This window comes from Harpia harpyja, chromosome 6 (assembly GCF_026419915.1).
Source record: "Harpia harpyja isolate bHarHar1 chromosome 6, bHarHar1 primary haplotype, whole genome shotgun sequence".
In the NCBI taxonomy this organism is placed as follows: domain Eukaryota; kingdom Metazoa; phylum Chordata; class Aves; order Accipitriformes; family Accipitridae; genus Harpia; species Harpia harpyja.
In genome coordinates, this window is record NC_068945.1 from 3,820,241 (window position 1) to 3,839,336 (window position 19,096).

The 19,096-nt window shown below is 38.2% G+C and overlaps 1 protein-coding gene across 2 annotated transcripts in view; it reads left to right on the plus strand.

The window, feature by feature from the left end:
• Positions 1-17,682, plus strand: part of TTC38 (tetratricopeptide repeat domain 38) — a 21,894-nt gene extending 4,212 nt beyond the window's left edge. For both annotated transcript variants that reach the window (XM_052790097.1, XM_052790095.1), the window contains exons 3-14: positions 138-219; positions 571-742; positions 1,744-1,917; positions 3,872-3,947; positions 5,107-5,226; positions 8,231-8,290; positions 9,416-9,454; positions 10,308-10,389; positions 11,325-11,490; positions 14,298-14,457; positions 14,749-14,822; positions 15,636-17,682. In XM_052790097.1, coding sequence (XP_052646057.1) covers positions 573-742; positions 1,744-1,917; positions 3,872-3,947; positions 5,107-5,226; positions 8,231-8,290; positions 9,416-9,454; positions 10,308-10,389; positions 11,325-11,490; positions 14,298-14,457; positions 14,749-14,822; positions 15,636-15,729 — 1,215 coding nt within the window. In that variant the 5' untranslated portion in view covers positions 138-219; positions 571-572 and the 3' untranslated portion in view covers positions 15,730-17,682. The remainder of the gene's footprint in view (positions 1-137; positions 220-570; positions 743-1,743; positions 1,918-3,871; positions 3,948-5,106; positions 5,227-8,230; positions 8,291-9,415; positions 9,455-10,307; positions 10,390-11,324; positions 11,491-14,297; positions 14,458-14,748; positions 14,823-15,635) is intronic.
• The last annotated feature ends 1,414 nt before the right edge of the window (positions 17,683-19,096 follow it).

Here is a 19,096-nt window from a genome sequence, read left to right on the forward strand (position 1 = left end):
ATCCTATCTGAATGCAATGTTTGTCTTTTAGTCATTTGCCTTGCTTACTTTTGAATTTTAAATGCCTGGGAGAACAAAAAGAAGCCCAACATTATCGGGGATTCCTCTGACCCTCTCCCTCTCTGTCTCTCTTACAGTATGCAACCTGGACCAATGATGAGAGCCTTGGAGGTATTGAGGGATGTCTCTCCAAGTTAAAAGCAGCAGATCCAAATTTCAGTGAGTATGACCTTTAATTCTCAGCATGGAAAGTGCTGGATAATACTTGGTGTCTTGGTGTTTAACTTACTTTGTTTATGCAAGGGGAAGGTGGTGGCTTATAGAATTCTGTAAAACTTTTTCAGAATCTAGAGCAGGCTGGGATGGTTTTGTGGGGTTTTTTTTCTTCTCTTTTCAAGTCTTTTTAACTGGCTGTCATGAAAAGCCTCTAAGAACTTTAGGCTTATGAGACTTTCTGGACCCCTGTGACTACAAGTCAGTCTTGTTTAAAATAAACAACTCCCCCTTGTGTTTATATAGTAATGAATGTAATGCTGTACAGCTCAACCTGTAATGTGCTGTTTTCTGTAGCAATGGGACATGTCATTGCTAATGGTTTGGAGCTGATTGGCACTGGAAGTTCAGTGCGGCTCAACAAAGAGCTGGACAGTGCGATGAGAACAATGATGATGCTTTCAAAGTCACAGCCACTAACTGAGCGGGAGAGGCTTCATGTATCAGCGTTGGACATGTTTGCCAGTGGGTGAGTCCACTGTCATCCCATCTAAAGGACTGTGAAGAGTTTTAGCTACCACAGGTGGAAGCGATAGTTGGTGGTAGTGTTGCCTGACATTAGCTGACATTTAGCAAAGGATCAGGGTGAGATCTCAGTGGTTGTTCTTGAATTTATCTCTCCAAACTGGAAGCACCATGACTAGTTAGTGAGCAGCACCATAGATGGGGAAGTGCCCTATTGCCACCGCTTTGTATCATTAAGCACTCCATGTTTTAAACCTGTCATAGATCCATCAGTGGAATATATGGTTTAGAACTAGGAAACTAAGTATTTGACTACAGTGAGGTCCAATATAATGCAGACGTGGATCCACAGAAGCAAAGCTACAAACAGCCTTTTCTTTTCTCTGTTGTCTCCCTGTGTCAAAACCTATTTATTTCCTCTGTAAAACAGGGAGATAGCAGGGTGTCAGAAGTGCTGTAGAGGCTCACTGTTCCATTCAATATGATGAATTTATGTGCACTGCAGAAAGTATGGGCTAATGATTCACTTCCGTTATTTGTTTGTCAAACAAACAGGTGAGCATGGATTTACCTCACATACTTCTTAGCAAAAGTAAAGAGGAAGCTACTGAAGCCCTTTTAGTATGGGTTTGATTCCCACTAGAGGAGAGGGAAGGTGTCTTTGCGCATGTGAAGTTAGATTAATTATGGTAGGTCTCTGTAAAAACTGTTCAACCCTGTAGGAAAATCTTTAGATTTATGGTTTAAGCTTGTTTCATTTTCCTTGTGTGTTAGTGACTTGTTGTAACCCAAGGACATTTCTTTCAAAAGATTTCCCAAAAGGTGCTCAGTGAAGATAATGCCATTATTACTTTTAAAAAGACTAAGAAATTCCTTCAAGGAAAAAGAAAAAACATCATTTGATGTTGAATTTTCTATTTTTCAGAATAGCACGAGTTTAGAACTAACAGTAGAGGCAGGTATGTGTGCCTTCTGTCAGCAATCAAAATAATTTTCTACTTCTAGCCAGCTTCCAAAAGCTTGTGATCTATGGGAACAGATTCTGCAGAGCTACCCAACTGACTTGCTAGCCCTCAAATTTTCCCAGGACACTTATTTCTACCTCGGATATCATATACAGATGCGAGATTCTGTTGCCCGGGTTTATCCTTTCTGGACACCTGATATACCACTAAGCAGGTGGGTCATGCTTCATTTTGAAAATTGCTTTTTATCTGGTGTGCACATACTCTGTGATTTTTAAGTTCAGACACATCTGAATAACAGGATCTGTTGGAAACAGACATGTAGACAAAATCAAGGGCTTAGCAGTGAGTCAAACCTGACCACAGCTAGAACATCTCTCCTGTATCCCTGTTGACCCTGTTGTTGAGGGTTTTTTCTTGAGCGAGCTGTGGCTCAGTTAGTAAATTTTGCTGTAAAATATAGCACATGGCATGTAACACACAAGATAAAATCATGCCCTCACTGAGGACGGTGGCAAAACTCCTTCAGGCTTTTATGGGTCCAGTTTTTTACTTGGGGCTCACATTGTGGGTGATAGAGCACATCAGTGGAAGGAAGAAAGGAGTTGTAACTTGGAATGCCAAAGTGTAGTTCTGAAATAAAACTTTGGGATATACCATAACAGCTGGTGCAGCAAAGACTGACAGGAAGGTAGAATTTTTAAAAATTTCTTTAGTTCAGTCCTGAAAGTTTCAGTTTCCCAAAGTTAATTCAGGATAGTCTGAGTCTATTGACAAGTGAATTGTTAATAAAAACTAACTTGGGATAATTTAAAAAATTATTTATAAGACCTGTTAAATTATTTGAAATCTTTTAACTTTATGTAAAAATTAACATTAAATTATAAGTCAAGACATACATTTAACATTTAGAGATAGGTGAATAGACAATCCGCAGGCAACCATAACTTTCTGAATATTTTATGAATGGTGCTGTACACCAGTGCACGGTACCTCCATATCCAGCACAACCTTGTCTCCTTTTTTCTTCCACAAACAGTGCAGAGAATACAGACTGAATGCTAACATAATAGTGAAGCTAACTTAGGTACGCCACAATCTCATGGCACAGAGGGTAGTGTCAGGAGTCTCATTTTTCCAGCTGTGTTACCTCAACTCAGAAAAATCTAAACCCCTTAGTTCTTTTTAACTACAATATGCTGGTTTCATTTGTTGGGGAAGTAAGACAACTTGGCAGTTCTGACTGGATTTTTATAAATTTTTCTAGTCACAATGCTACAAAAGTGCAGGTTGTTGTCCACTTAATTCTAAAGCAACAGTAAACATCTGTATGCCAAGCATTTCTTGAAGTATAAAAACCTGGCAAGTACCCCTTGTCCTCAAACTTACAGGCGTGTAGAGTTACACTTGAATTGATATGTTGGCAAAAAAAAATAATCAACTTTTATTCGTCTCAATCCATGAAATAAATCAGTTGCAACATACCCCACATGTTTTAGTAGTTCCTTTGCCTTAGGAGTTTAAAACCAAAACCCCAGCAGATATTTTGAGAAGCAGAAACATATCCTGTGGTATTTTGTAATTTACGAATCTGCAAGTACAATAGCAGTTAAATACCACTTAAAATGACTGCATCAAGTATGTGCGTAAGAGCATATAACATCCCTAATTTCCCTTTACTTTGGGTCTTTATGTCTTAGTGGGGATGCTTTACAACCAGTTTTAAAGGGCCACTTCATATAAAAGCACTCTGCTGTGGTTTTGTGGGCACTGGAGAAAGTGCAGAAGGCTACACTTGTGTTGCCTTCAAGACGCTCAGATAGCTTTGGTGACAGCACTGTCTTGCTTCCAACCTTCAGATTCTGCATCTTGCAACTGTAATGGAGATCAGCAGATTGTTCTGTGCAGCTCTTAGTTCCAGCTTACCCAAAGATGTAAATGTCAGTTCTCAAAACCCTGGTGATGTGCATCTTGTTCCTGTTTCCCATGCTGGCATCTCTGGGCCTCTCATTTCCTCTGAGAACTTGTATTCTGCAAGCTTGAACCCTCATTGTAACTTGCACTGTAAGGACTGTTTTGAGTTAAATGCTATTTCTAATATGTTTTTCAGTCCTAGATTAAATCTAGTTCTAAATGGATGACGTGCTGTTTTTTCCCCTTTTGCTTAGCTACGTGAAGGGCTACTACTCTTTTGGACTCATGGAAACAAACTTTTTCGATCGTGCTGAGGAGCTTGCCCGTGAGGTAAACTGCCTGCTGCTGGTGCTAAAAAGTTTTAGAATTCTTAAACATGGTCCCTGTCTGTAGGGGGTGGTTTGCACGAATGCCATGAACTGACTCTTTCCATCATCCCAGTTGTTAGTAGTAGCAAAGACATAAAGCTCAGCATGGAAATGTTCACAGAGTTTCATAAGAAACTATTGATAGCTATTCCTTAGAAGGATTTCCACATCTGTGCCATACCATGGCAGTTTCATCTTGACTGTATTTCCTTCAATTGCTTATGAGCCTGCCTTGTCAGATGGTCTCAGAACACCCCTATAAAATCCATATATTATCCCGTCTGCTGTTTCCCCCATGTATAATTGGCTGTTTACTGCTACGAAAGAATGTTGGATTGGTGTGATGTAATCTGCTCTTGACAATCCATCCTGTTTAGTTTCCTCCTCCCTTTGTTCCCAGAAGCCTGTTCCTGGATTATTGAACAATTAACTGTACAATGTTCCTGGGGATCAATATTAGCTGGCCTGTTTCCTTCTTATGAAGATAGTAATTATACTTGACTTTCTTCAGCCCTTAGGATTATCCCTGTCCTCCAGGAGTCTTGGATACAATTAATCTCTAATGGGTGTTTTTGCCAAACTTCTGTTACATCAAATTGCTGAAAGTGACAACAAAGACTAAACATTAACGTTTAACATTTACTAGGTTAATGACTAATCTCACAAAATGCCTAAAAGCTAGAGAGAGTTGTTGGAGCAAGAAAGAGGAATTCACTGAATACTCAAGAGCTGACCATGTTCTTGAAGAAGAAATGATTACCTGCAAGGCACTATGTCCTGGAATATATTGTTCCTGTGCATGCAATTCTTTCATTGCTGATATTGATGCATGTCTGTGAAAGAAAATGTCATTGATAATCTTCGTCAAAGCCTGCATTTTAAAGTGTTTTGCAGGTGTTCATCTTTATGCAGTAGAAGGTGGGAAGTGATGTCAGCCAATAAACATTTTCTTCCTTTCTGTCCAAATCAAACTTCCTGGCTGTGGTTAGTTGGAGTGGTACAGGGATGTACTTAACAATAAGCAAGTAAAAAGTAGTCTTTTGTTTCTATATCAGCAGTGATAAATATTGTTATTTGCAAGTTTGTAAGCTTCATCACGTTTTCCCTTTTTTCACTCATAGGCTTTGGCTATAAATCAGACAGATGCATGGTCTGTTCATACTATAGCTCACGTAAATGAAATGAAAGCAGAGGTGAAGAAAGGGTTAGAATTTATGAAGGAAACGGAAACCAACTGGAAGGTAAACATTATTGTAGCATCTCTGAAAAAGCTCTTTCTAGGTTCTCTTTATCTCCTTCAGCCAAGTTCTTGATTCCTCTGCATGCAGTTCCTTCCTATCTGCAGATATGTTACAAGCAATGCAGAGTTTACATACTAGAAGAAACCATCACCTGAGGTGCTGTTACTATCCATGCTACTTTTGAAGCATGAGGCAGGAAAAAATTGGATATTGAAAGTGGTCCACAGTATGTGTCCCTCATAAGTCATCGTTACTACGACAGCTGAGATTACAAAGGTGTCAGTAGGCCAGGCTTCACACAAAATCTGTCCTCTCCCACTGCCTTATTTTAGCTGGGAATATTGTAATAAATACTGCTTTTCAACAAGTGTGTGATTTGTACGTGTGCATGCAGTTTCTTCTTCCTGGTGGAGCTGATTAGGTATTTTACATCTCATAAAGACATGGCCGTTGCAGACAGGCAAAACGTCAAATGCGAAAATTGTGATTTATTGATATGTGATTTATATATATCTGTGATTTATTGTGTGGTTGTAAAAGTAAAGTGACTGCTGATAGTTTCACAAGCTTTTTGCTTAGACTGAGATGAGCACTGAGAGTTGATGAACCTGGCTAATTCTCTTCATGGGAACCTAAGATGAGGTGTGAAATGACACAGTCAAATCAAATGTTTTAGAAGACTTATAAAATATTTGTTTGCTTCTGGCTGGGGAAGGATTTTTAAAGGTCAACTGTAAGGAAAAGAGAAATTATGCTTTTGTCTCTTTTCTAGTGTACTGAAGTTACTTCATATATCCAACATATTCGAGTATCTCTCAGAGTATTGAACAGGTTAATTAGTCTGTTATATGGTCCTTTGCTGTAAGTGGAACTTAATTTTTATTTGTGTTGGACAGCATGGGTTTTCCCAATGATTAAGTATGTTATATTCAGAGCAGAAGGCTGTGAGGTTTGAATTTGTTAGAACCCACAAGAGTCTATTTTAGACTGACCATTCCACCTCACCCAAAGACCAGGGCTGGATAATGAGACTAGAAGGACTGTTTATTTTGCACTTTCTAAGTTAAGCATTTAGATATCAAGCTTGGAAGTGCAGGCAGAAAACCCTTGCTTGAGGTTCATATCTGTCATTTCCCAGAAAGCGTTTTGTCCTTTAATATATTAGTTTTAATGAAACAGTGATGCAGGGGACTTACAGTTTGGGTGACACTTTAAAAACCCCTCATCAGTGACTTTTGGATCGATTTTTTAACTCTGTTTCTTAAAATAGTTGCATGCCTCTGTGATTTGTACCCTTTATCCAAATAAAGTGCTAGATCAGTAAGTAGAATTGTCTAATGTACCTTCAAGCCTGATCCAGTATAGTTAAGATTTGTAACAGCTGACATTGTCATAATGATAATGTGTATAATCACTTCTTTTGTGCAATATTTTTCATCTTAAACATCATGAACACAGAGCATTAAACTGTAAGCACATCCAAAAAAGCAGGTCTCTCTAAGGGCTTTAATAAATTACTTGTATTTGGCCTGGTGATTTGAAATTTTTATTTATTTTCCTTTGATGACCAGGATCTCTATTTGTACTGCCACAGTATTCAGGCTCCTTCTGTTGCTTTTAATTCATCTTCCTCCCTCCCAATAGACGGGGCAAAGATTTTGTACAGGTTTTCTTTACAGAGTACTTTATTTTGTTTGTTCCTCCACCCCCCCAAAAAATCAGATGCCCTTTGGTTTTTATGTATATTTCAGCACAAAATAAAAGGGGCAAATTTATCTTACCAGAGGGGACCTCTCTGGCAGTGCTGTTTGTTATTAAATGGCAATGGTTTTTCTCCTGAGCTGTTGTGGTGAGTTCCCATAGCCTGCTTTTATTATTTTAGTTACCTAGAAGCCCACTTCTCCTTTAGCAATTTAATCTCAAAATCGGCAGCAGTAAAAAGGTTTTGTTTTATTTAGTGAGGTAATCCCATGTTCTTGTTTGTATGACATTTGGAATGGTAGTATGATATTAAACTTGGTATTATCAGGTTTATGCCAAGCACTTAACTACTTCGGTTGCTCAGGTTTGGTTTGTGATTTAATATTAAAAAGTAAAGATTACCAGAATGTTTATCTTAGCACCATAAAGCTTTGACATTCACTGGGAACCTTTGTGCTTCCTGAAAGTGGGTGTTACTGTTGTCACCATGAAAATGAAGATGCTTTTTCCACTTGTGAGAACATTAAGTTTAACTACAGCACTGGGAGAGAACGGGAGGAGAGGGGAGAACCTTTCTGGTATTTTAATTTTCACCAAAGGATTATGGAATTATATTGCTGTTTGTCTATTCTCAATGCACTCACAGAAATGAACCGCAATGACATTGTCTTGAAGTGCAGGCTAGGGAAGAGTATTTGAAGTTCCGGTGCCTGCTGAAAATGACAGTGCAAAGTTGGTACAGTCCAGCAAATACTCATCTCATCTGATGAACTGCCAGTGTGTTTGGTATCTAGTGCAGCTTCTGTAGTCCGTAGTAAAACATATGTTTAAGAAGTGATTCCTCTCTGTCTGAGACAGGTGTCTAGATGGGTGGCATGAATGGCCCTCATAAGGTGGGTATCTCTCTCCACGATCTATCCAGGTTACTTTAGGCAGGATGCCTAAACTTCAGATGAGACAAATCTTACTCTTCTTATAGATGTGGGGTTATTTTCCTAAGAAAAAAGAAGTGCTGCAGAAGGGTGAATTCTGAGACATCCAAGTTAAATTCTTCTCTGGAAAATGATGTGGGGGAAACCTTGTTTTTGAGGTGTCTCCCTGAATAGCTGCAAGGACAAATGTATCAAATGAGAAGGTATCCTGGCCAGCCGATTTAAAGTTCTTGTCTCTTCTGTCTCATGAAATAATCAGTTTTGCTGAAAAAGGAAACAGAAATCTAACTATGTAAGTTTAAATGGGAAGTTATTTTGTAAATAATATTTTCTATTTCTTTTTTTTTTCTTTTCCCTCCCCCCCCCCCCAGAACAGTGATATGCTTGCTTGCCATAATTACTGGCACTGGGCTTTATACTTCATTGAAAAGGTATGAGATATTTTCATATAGGTGTTTTATGGTGCAGATAGATCGTTCACCTAATGCTATTTAAAAGGCAGACCTAACACTTGTAGGGTTTTTTTCAGTTATTTAAAGGGATGTTTTTATAAAATAGCACAATGCCATTTTTACAAGCTAGTCCTGTATTACAGTTATTTTGAGAAGATTTGATTACATTGGTCAAAGTTATAGTATCTCTGTTAGAATGTTGAAAAATTGCTGTGAGATTATTGCATGTCTGAAGATCAAATAGTCTCACTAATTACACTTGGCACAGTTATTTGATAGAAAGATAAACTTGGATCTCTAATTTTCAGATGAAAATTAGACAAAATTATCTTCAAATTCAATACTAATTTGCTGGCCCAAAAATTTGCTGACTAAAAGAAAAAGGCAGTAAGCTCTAAATTTGGTCGCCAATGTTATTAATTATTAATGTACTAATTCTTATTATTGAAACCCTTTAAAAATGGTTGCAATTTTACCCAACCTGTCAGGTTGCAATGCAGAATCTCCTTGGATTTAATAATGCTTAGCCCTTGTGGGGTTCAGTTCAATAGGGAGACAAATGTGACATCATTGAGAAGGCAGGGTACTTTGGTCAGAAAACAGAGTAACTTGCTTGTCTTCAGTATTATTAACATAGAATGAGTGTAATTCTCGATAGTAGTCTTAACAGCTTCTTTATTTTGCCACCTTCTATCTATACAACTCTTTTGTAGCCTGCTTAAAATTATTTTTCTTCCTACCTCTTTGCATACACCGTGGGATGCACTAATTTTTGCAAAAATCCCTGAAAGGAACATTAGAATGAGAGGTAATACCTTGTCTTTCTCCTTCATGCATAACTTATACCAGTATTGGTACCTATTATTAAATGAAACCTAAACATACTGATTATTTTGCCTAGAAAATCCTGGTTTATCTTGGACTCCATTCTTTCTTTTAATATCTCAAGGTTTCTTTGACTTGGTTTGTTTTGATTAAGTCATGAAGCAATCGCGAAGTAGTATTATGATGTCTAATAATTGTACGTATATCTTCGGTTACTACCATTCACTTTTGGTTACTGTATCTGAATGCTAATTATGTAGTCCTCGTTTGCTTTTACAGGGTGAATATGAGGCTGCTTTGACAATTTATGACAATCATGTGAGTAGGGGCCTTTTTTTCTTTACTGAGAATGTGCTTAAGACCATGATACATGCTTTCTTCGTTCTGTATGAGATCGAAACCTATCACAGTGTGCCATATATGTATATATATTGTTTACATCTGTTGTTACAGTTTTTTAGGGAAACTGTTTCTCAACAGTTTTGGGTAAGATGCCCAAAAGACTTGCGTGTTATATAGTTCAAGTGTTTCTTACACATGTGCTTGAAAGAGCTACAATGGCACTGTTGGTCCTGTTTTCCATTCTGTCTGTGTTTCTCATTCAAGCTTTTTAAAAGGATGTAAAATAATTTTCTGATAAAGTCAAGTTACCTTTACAAAGAACTGATTTTGCATGTTAGGTACTAAATCAACAGAAGCATGTCTTTTCATTCCTAGTTAATTTATTATAGTTCTTTACTGTCTGGATTTCAAAACAATCTCTGTAAATAAGCAATATCAAATTAGATAGGATAACATATCTTTGTAAGGATTATAAAAATAATGCAAGCATTAAGGATGCTACTGGGCAGACTCCTATGTACTAAACTTGGCAAAATTAAGTAATATTTATGGCACTGTTTTGGAAAAAAAAAAAAACAACCTTGGTGACTCCATAACTTACTGAGTTTAACTTTAAAACAGGAAAAACACCACAAATGAAGCAATATAAGTGTTTGTCATTGGAAATTGCTGTATTGAGGAAAGATGTAATTAGGGCTATTGCAAAACAGGTATTTTGAATGAAAAAAAGAGATAAAATTAATTCTGTACTGTGAAAATAAGCTTGATTATCTGAATAAGTTCCCAGTAGCACATCAGTTGGGCAGCTTATGAATATGTGTGATTACAGATTGCTCCCCGGTGTCTGTCAAGTGGAAGCATGCTGGATGTAGTAGACAACTGTTCGATGCTGTACAGACTTCATCTGGAAGGTAGGATATCCACCTGCCATTCTTTTTTTAAAACTGTAAAGGGAACAGTTTTCTTTTTGCCTCCCCCCTTCCCCTGCCTTGCATGTTGGAGAAGTATTTAAATATACTTACAGAGCAAGCTTGGTCAGTGTTACAGAAGAAATCTTCTGTCACAGAAGAAAATTCTGCTCTTGAGAAAAGCCTCAATGTGCAATTCATAATAAAGTCCATAACCTTTCTTCTTCCCGAGGGCTTTTGTTTTTTTCCATGCCAGTATGGTATTTCATTCAGCTCAAGCTTGCATGGGTCACATATTTCTTTTTTGACAAATTCACTTCTATTGTCCCTGGTGATGTGAGGCTGAACAATCAAGTACATAAGCCTCTAAAAAGCTGTAGAGCTTCCTTGAAGTAAATTTCAAGTTAGATACTTAACTTTCTATTTTGATACTGATTGAAATAGCTAGTACACGTCTATTAGCCTCTGGCTTTTGTGTACTCTGCTAACTCAGTGGCATTTTTCCTCTTTTTTAAGCTAGTGTTTAGAGTTCATGAAGTGGGGGGAAGATGGATGGACATTATTTTCACAGTATTCTGCTAAAACACTAATGATGCATTTTGTTTGTTTATGAAATCAATCTTATCACTCTGTTTTTTGATTGCTACAGATGGCTCATTGTGAGCATCATGTCAGAAGACATGAGCAATCTCATAATAAAGCCAGAACCTCACATAATGCAATCTAGAATGTTGGTGATGAATTACTGACAGTCAATAAACTCTTTGCCCAAATATGGCAGGCTGCAGCTGTGCATTACTGTATAAATTTTGCCATATCAGGGAATGTTTTCTTGAGTTTAGTAGGAATGCTGTTTATGCTGGGTGACTGAAAGTATATTGCAAAGTCATGCTTTTGCATGTGCTATTTTTATTGAGAAAAATATTTTTTACTCTTAGGTGTAAAGCTTGGAGACAGGTGGAGCAATGTTCTCAAGCTTACAAAGCAGCACACCAAAGATCACATTCTTCTGTTCAATGATGTACACATCTTGATGTCTTCACTTGGAGCCAAAGACCACAAAACTACTGATGAGCTTTTAACAACTCTTCAGGAAGTTGCCAAGTAAGCAAGTGAATTAAAGTATTGCATTCAATAAATATTTTGTCCTCTGAACTTCAAGGCGATAATGTCTCTGGCTTGCCGAAGCACTATAACACGCTCCTCTGCTTTAGCATGTCACTGGGACGTGTCTGGTTTAAGTAGGCCAATCTCCAGTTAGGAGATCTCTATAATTATTTATTTTTTGAGCTAATGTCTAGAGTGGTTTCTGATCTTGTTAAGCAGAAATCTCTTATGTTTGAGGTCATGGACACTAACTGAACAGTTGCTGTATATTTCCTTTTAATGGGTTCACGCTAAGCTATGTTACGTACAATGAATAAAGTACTTCACCTGTATATTAGTGAGGGCATTCTACAATATATGTCAGCTATCTATGGTAGTTCTTTTTTGCTCTGTTTTAAAAGGTTCTTTAATAATAGAGCATTAGTTGGTAGTGATATTCTAACAGCTACTCTTTGATGTGTTGTGAAGTACCGCTGCAGGAAATTGAATTTCAAGTACTGCTAAAGTAATAATAGAGAATATTTTGCTTTCAAATTAAATTATTTGACAAATTTGAATATTTAAGTATTTTATCTGAATAATGTTTTTTGGTGTTCCCTTATGTATTAAATGACTGTAAATTGCCTTGATTTTTTGAAGGCGTTGATATATAGATGCTTTAAATGCAATTTCTTCCCCTCCCACACCCTGTTTTAACTCTGTTCCAGCATCTATTGCTTCCCTTGCCTTAAAAGAGAAGGAAGGAGAACCTGAAATTGTCACTGTTCCTGACTATAATACCCATCAATCAAAAATAATGAAAAATAAATGTAATTTTTAAGAATACTTAAGAAAATAAAAAACTGTCAAGTCAAGCCTAAGCATGTCAGATTTGACTAAAGTAGGAAAAGGCAAATATCTTTTACATAAGTATGTAAATATATGTAAGTATATATAAAGTATATAAAACTGCACATGCACACCACTTCAGGGAAGCTTTGATGAACATATGGCACTTATCCTTTCACCCAGTGCTTCCTTTTGCCTATGTGTTCAGCCTTTTGTAGTAATACAGCTGTACATTTTTAGCTGTAGTTTGAAGTATTACAAAGTTTAATTTTATTATTTGAGAAAACAGTGTGAGATGAAGGGATTATATTAATTATTGGATTAATGGCTTCATTTATGTGTATCACAAATATGTAATAGCTAAATGATACCCAAGATGCATTTTGTATGTGTTAAAAAAGCAGTCATAAACCTTTGGCACAAACAATAGTCATTCTTGGCTTTTCATTGATATTTTTCCCTAGCCTTTGCAATGTGAAGTTGACAAGAATTTTTTTTGTGAAGTATTCCGTGGCGCTCTCTGGTGGTTGGTATCACATGCTTATTTTCATGAACAGAAATGTTAGTTAATGCAGGAGATACAAGATACATTGTTCTGCATGAATCAGTACTTCAGATCAGTTGCAAGAGAAAGGGGAAAAAAAAAAATCAGTCTTCCACCTCTGCAATATCTCAGAGAGCTGGAACAAATGTTTAAATGAAGAATTGTTTCATTGTTTTTATCATTAACTATCTCAAACTACTTAAAATGCACATCTGTTGTGCGCTTCTAATTCTCCAGGATGCCATATTTTATCATTCCTTAAACAAACACATAGGGCAACGCTGTATACTGAAAAATCAACATTGACCTAGTGGAAGAAATGGGAAATTTGTAATACTGACTCAAGAAGGAGAGCACAGAATATGGTCTGTCTTTGGTAAATTTAAGGTACTAGTGTGGGAGTGTGACTCTTGGCTGTTGTTGCAAGCACTCAGAAGTCAGTGACTAAGGTTCCTCAATGTTAAAGATTTAATTGGAAAATTTACAGAAAAATACAGATGGAATTTATAGCATCGAACTGTGCTCTGTATTCTCAGGAATAATTTTTATTACTTGGGATAGAAAGCCTTCCTCTCCTGCTATTGCCAACCACCCTTTTGGCACTGAAATGGCACTACCCCAAAGGCCCCATCACTGTCAGCTTCTGTAGCAGTGGAAAAACACAATTCCACATTGTCCTGTGCAGGTATTTCCTGTAGACCAAAGAGCTACAGTTTGGTTACTTGCACTTTTACTTTTTTTTTTTTAATATTGGCAAGGATGCCTGCTAGAATGTATATGTTCTTCTGCAGGCATATTGTCATGCTATAAGCCTCTTCCACTCTTAGATGGGTTAGGATACAAGCACTAAAAAAGAAAAGAAAAATAACTTAAGAGCTAGCTAAAATCCATTGCTGTTTGTGGGCTTAAAAGCAGTCTATCACAGTTAGAATAAAAGAGCAGACTTTCAGAGCTGTCATTGGGAACGCGGTTTATATTACAAAGATGGTTGAGGCACTGTGCTGTGTGGCGAGCTGTTTCGCAAGATTATTGTTTGAAGCTGTTTGCAAGAGACTGATTGCCACTTTTGGCAGAGATAAGGACAGTCAAAGAACTAGCAGTAGGATGTTCTGGTGAGATCATCAGAAAAGAAACTGTGCAGTTTTCTCACTTTTCTAGCCCAAACTGTTTATTGCAAAGGCAGGAGGGGTTGGGCTTGTGCCTTTTGTGGATATGTTCAGAAGAATGAAAACTGATTGACTGATGGGTAACAAAAAGGTGAAAGTAACATAACCACACCAAAAGATATTATCTAAATAAAGTACCTGAAACATCAGGCTTTGTACGGTAAAAAAAACAAAATTCTGTCTGCAGGCAGTGACAGACTGGCACTGAAATATGCGTATTTATAATTTGATGACTTATGGGAGTTAACCACTTTCTCATTCTACAGAGCACCTTGTGAAGACCATGAGCTTTCCCTGGCTCCTAGTTTGGGGTTGCCACTGTGCCAGGCTTTTGTAGAGTTTGAAAATGGAAATTGTGACAAAGCTGTAGACCTCCTGTACCCGATCCGTTATCAACTAATCCAACTAGGAGGCAGTAATGCTCAGGTAAAGGAGATCAATAAAAGACTTTTTGATGCAAATTAATCCTCTCTCAGTAGCCTCCATTAGGCACTTACAGTATTAACAACCCTTCATTCTTAGAAAGTGAAAAGTTAAACTGTGCTTTTGACTGAATCCTGTTTGCAAACACTTATTAGCAGTGTTGGCTATTTAATTTTTCTTGTCAATATGTTTCCTTCCTCAATGGTTTTAATAATTTGGTAAACAAGACATTGTAACCAGCAATACTTAATAAGTTACTTATTACTTTGTATTTTTGCTGACTTCTTTTTTCAGAGAGATGTTTTCAGCCAGTTATTGATTCATGCTGCTTTAAATTCTAAATCACAAGCCAAACAAAATCTTGCAAGGTGAGTATTTTTCCTGATAAATATTTGTGGAAGTAGTACTGTTACTAAGAGTAAGAAGTAGCAAGTATACTAAAACCAGTAAGTTATGGCTAAAATTATATGCAAGCAGTTGTGTTAAATGTAGCAACATTTAACTAGGATAAAAAGTACAATAGCTTCCAATTCCAAAAGTACACTCTTGTGGTCTGGATGAATGATCTGTATTTGTTCAAGGGCAGTTGATTTTCAAATGGTTCTGTCTTAAAATGTGGCCTCCTGCCTGTTGATCAGTGTACTTGATGGACTGCTAAACTTCTGTGAACTTCTGAAAATCAAATTTGTCCTAATGATGACATCTGCTTTGTTGGGAAATAAGATTTGCAGAGTCTGATATGTGAGCTTGCCTTAGTACAAATCACATGAGCCTCGTTCGGTAGAAATGATAAATGTTGCTTATTCACCCATATTGAGTTCTGTTGAAATGTATTGCCTCTGCACTTAAAAGAATGGATCCTCAGGACAGCATGAAGCCTTGCCTGTTCCCCTCTGAGGCCTCTTTGAAACATAAAAATTAGATACAACATCAAAATGATTCTTCTATGCACTCTGATCTCTGGGTGCTCATTTTCAGTCCCTGTCAGGACTGATAACAGCGCTGTTCTGCCTAAACTTACTGCCAAGGTCAAATGTTTCCAATAAGGGAAATCTGCACCTCAAAAGCAGGTCTTTACGTACTGTTTTCCTCCTCTTACAAGGATACTGGTGGTGATCTCACAGGAAAAATGATGTACTCATGATGTTCCCATTTCTCTCCTACCTCTTCTCCTTTCTCAGGTGCCTCCTGAGAGAACGTGATGTGATGAGACCAAATTCACCAATGACGGAGCGACTTATTAGGAAGGCAGCAGCCATTCATTCAGTGGCCTAAGTCTTTCCTCAGTGCTTCAGCTGAAATAGCAATAAGCTTACCAATCAAAGGCTGGGTGCAGGGAGTGGAGGGGTGCTGTGCTGTAAACTGTGCTAGAGATTCAGAGTAGGTAAGAGTACCCTATGAGTCAGAGATCTGATGACAATTTCCTTAAAAAAAATATACAGCTGTTGCGTTTCAGGAGGTTGTATCTTAGATGATTTCACAAGGGAAGAAGATAACCTGCTGATAATGCACAGCTTTCTGAAGCATCCTGGGACACTGCTTTTCTGGTATATTTTTCTGAAAGTTCCCTCTGACCCTGATTATATACAGTACAGTAACAGTGCCTGGGTTTCAATCATTCATTGGCCCAATTTGTTACTTTGTTAATATGTTAAATAATCAGTAAGCTGCTCTGGTAATTCAAATGGGCCTTTTAAGCATAGCTAACAGGAAAGTATGGGGCCAGAGCCAATACAGGCATAAATTGAATTCCATATCAAGCTTCCAGTCCATTCAGGCATGGGTCACAAGGCATAAATTGAATTCCATATCAAGCTTCCAGTCCATTCGGGCATGGGTCACAGACTCTGGCATTACAGATCTGTCTGCATTCAGGATCTCTTTCCAGGTACTTGTTTCTAAACTCCCTCTCATAAATTGTTAAACTTTTTCTTTTCAGTATAGCGACTCAGAGCTTTCTGAAATTACTATGTGAATGAAACCAGACGAGGGATAATAGCTGACAGCAACTATTCTAACACAGGTACTTGCTTGGCACCTATAAATCTTTCAGAAAAAAAGCAGCAGCCTGGATTTCAACTAAAACAGTACCATCTCTGAATGGTAGTTTGGACTGGTGTCTTTGTGGTTACCTGAGCTTTTGGGAGGTCAGGCCTTACTACCATCTCAATAGCACAAGTCCCTGCATGCTAACAAAGTAGAGTTTGAAACCAATGTTAAAGCACACACTTTATAGAAGTATCTCAGAGGAGGTGAAGACTGGAAGGGAGCTTCCACCATAGAAAGAGAGCTAAGGGGAACTGACACAAAGCTTTGTGCCAGCACAAGTGATGTGACGAGCTTTGGTGCTGCAAATGAGGCACAATATGAGCCATGTGCCTCTGTGAAGTTCTGGTGTCTCTGGATTCCTGCAGCATAGCTGAGCTAATGGATTGTCTTGCAACAGTAATCCAGAAATCCCTAGTGAAGGGAAAGATGATATTTCAAACCAAAACTGAACTAATGCCTCCTCTTCTTCTCAAAGAGGAATACCACACTCTTCAACTGCCCAAGCTCTGGCTTTGGTATCATATCTGCAAGCTCTCCTAGACACACACATGCCTGCCTCTCCTTCCCATCCAGCTCAGGCCCTTCCCCATGTCCCACAGCAGCCCCATCCCACATACAGTTTCCTTTTGACCTAAAAAAGCACTTTCATAGCTGGCCCTGCACTGCCCCTGGAGTTCCTGCATAGAGGAATGAGACATGGACATGCCTTGCTGCCACCCTTCTTCCCCTAGCCCCCACTTGAGGAAAGAATAGTTTACTTTTAAATCAGCGATAATTTGTGAAACCAGATAAGGGTATTGCATCCTTGCCTGCAGCCTTTTGAATCCTGCGGACAGAGTTCCCTGTTCCTCAGCTTCATCCCTACTTTATCTGTCCAGCCATGACTGTGATTGATTGGCTCACTCTGTGCTAAAGTTATACTAGATTTTTACTATTATTTTTAATCAGTGCATTTCAAGCAATGACTTTAGAGGGATACCTTTTTACTCCAGGAATATAAACAAGTCTTATTAGGACCTGAGAAAAGCCTGAGAAATCTGCTGGCTGTTAATGAAGCACATCATAGTTTGTGATCCATTGCTACACAAATTTAAGAATGACATTTGGTAGTACTTCTTTTGATATAATGTGATTTAGAATTTTGCCTGCTTTACATCAATAAATTCAAAGCTGTACTCAGTTGAGAGCAAGTATGACTTCTTTGCATGTATGGATGAAGCTTTTAAATGGATTATTTATAAAAGCTTAATTTCATAAACCCGTAACAGTATACATTCTCTTTGCTTCCATGAATGTTGACTAGAAGCTTTTTCATTCAACTAGTACTACACATTTTGCCCATAAATGAGAACTTCTAGTTTTCTGCTGTATCTTCCCCTTATTTTTATCCAGAATGCTGAAACCATTCTGTCTTGCTTCACCATGCTATGCTGACTCGTTTTCAGTTACCATTATGGAAACTAATTAACAAGCAGGTGGCTCAGTGGGAAGAACAATAGAAGAAGAACAAGCAGAGGAAGACTTGACCAAGGATCATGCTGACTCCTAAAAGCTCACCTTTTTATATCTAAGCAGAGCAGTTGAAAAGCAGTTGATACAAACTTTGTACAAACATCTGCTGCTTACAAGAGAGATACTGGTTTTGCACAGGTTGTGCAAATACAAACACAGCCCATCCTTGCTTTTGTTCTATCTTTGCCACACCCATTAAAGTTAGCAGGCCATCCCTCCCAGCCTCTATGGCACTTCTTTTTCTGGATTAAGAGGGGCAGAGGTAGGTAATAGTCCTTTGTGCTGTGCATCAGAATTTGAGCCTGGGCAGTAACTCCCTGCCAGCGTTACATCAGAAAACATCTACTTTTAACTTCAATGGTGTCCTGGTTTCAGCTGGGATAGAGTTAACTGTCTTCCTGGTAGCTGGTACAGTGCTATGTTTTGAGTTCAGTATGCGAAGAATGTTGATAACACACCGATGTTTTCAGTTGTTGCTAAGTAGTGTTTAGACTAAAGTCAAGGATTTTTCAGCTTCTCATGCCCAGCCAGCAAGAAAGCTGGAGGGGCACAAGAAGTTGGCACAGGACACAGCCAGGGCACCTGACCCAAAGTGGCCAACGGGGTATTCCATACCATGGGACGTCCCATTTAGTAGGGGAATCGCCGCTCAGGGACTAGCTGGGTGTCGGTCAGCAGGTGGTGAGCAATTGCACTGCACATCATTTGTACATTCCAATCCTTTCATTATTACTGTTTTCATTTTATTAGTGTTATCATTATTAGTTTCTTCTTTTCTGTTCTATTAAACTGTTCTTATCTCAACCCACGGGTTTTGCTTCTTTTCCCAATTTTCTCCCCCATCCCACTGGGTGGGGGGGAGTGAGTGAGCGGCTGCATGGTGTTTAGTTGCTGGCTGGGGTTAAACCATGACAAATGGTATTTTAGCATGATCCCCAGCGTGGCTGCAAGGGCAATACCCCCACTTTACAAGTCTTTTCTGAGCTGCTTTCTTAAGTAAGTCATCTGTGCTGAGACCATGGACACCATCAGCTCAGTTACCTCTACAGCTTCTTCAGCATTAGCTGTTTCTTGTAGCTTA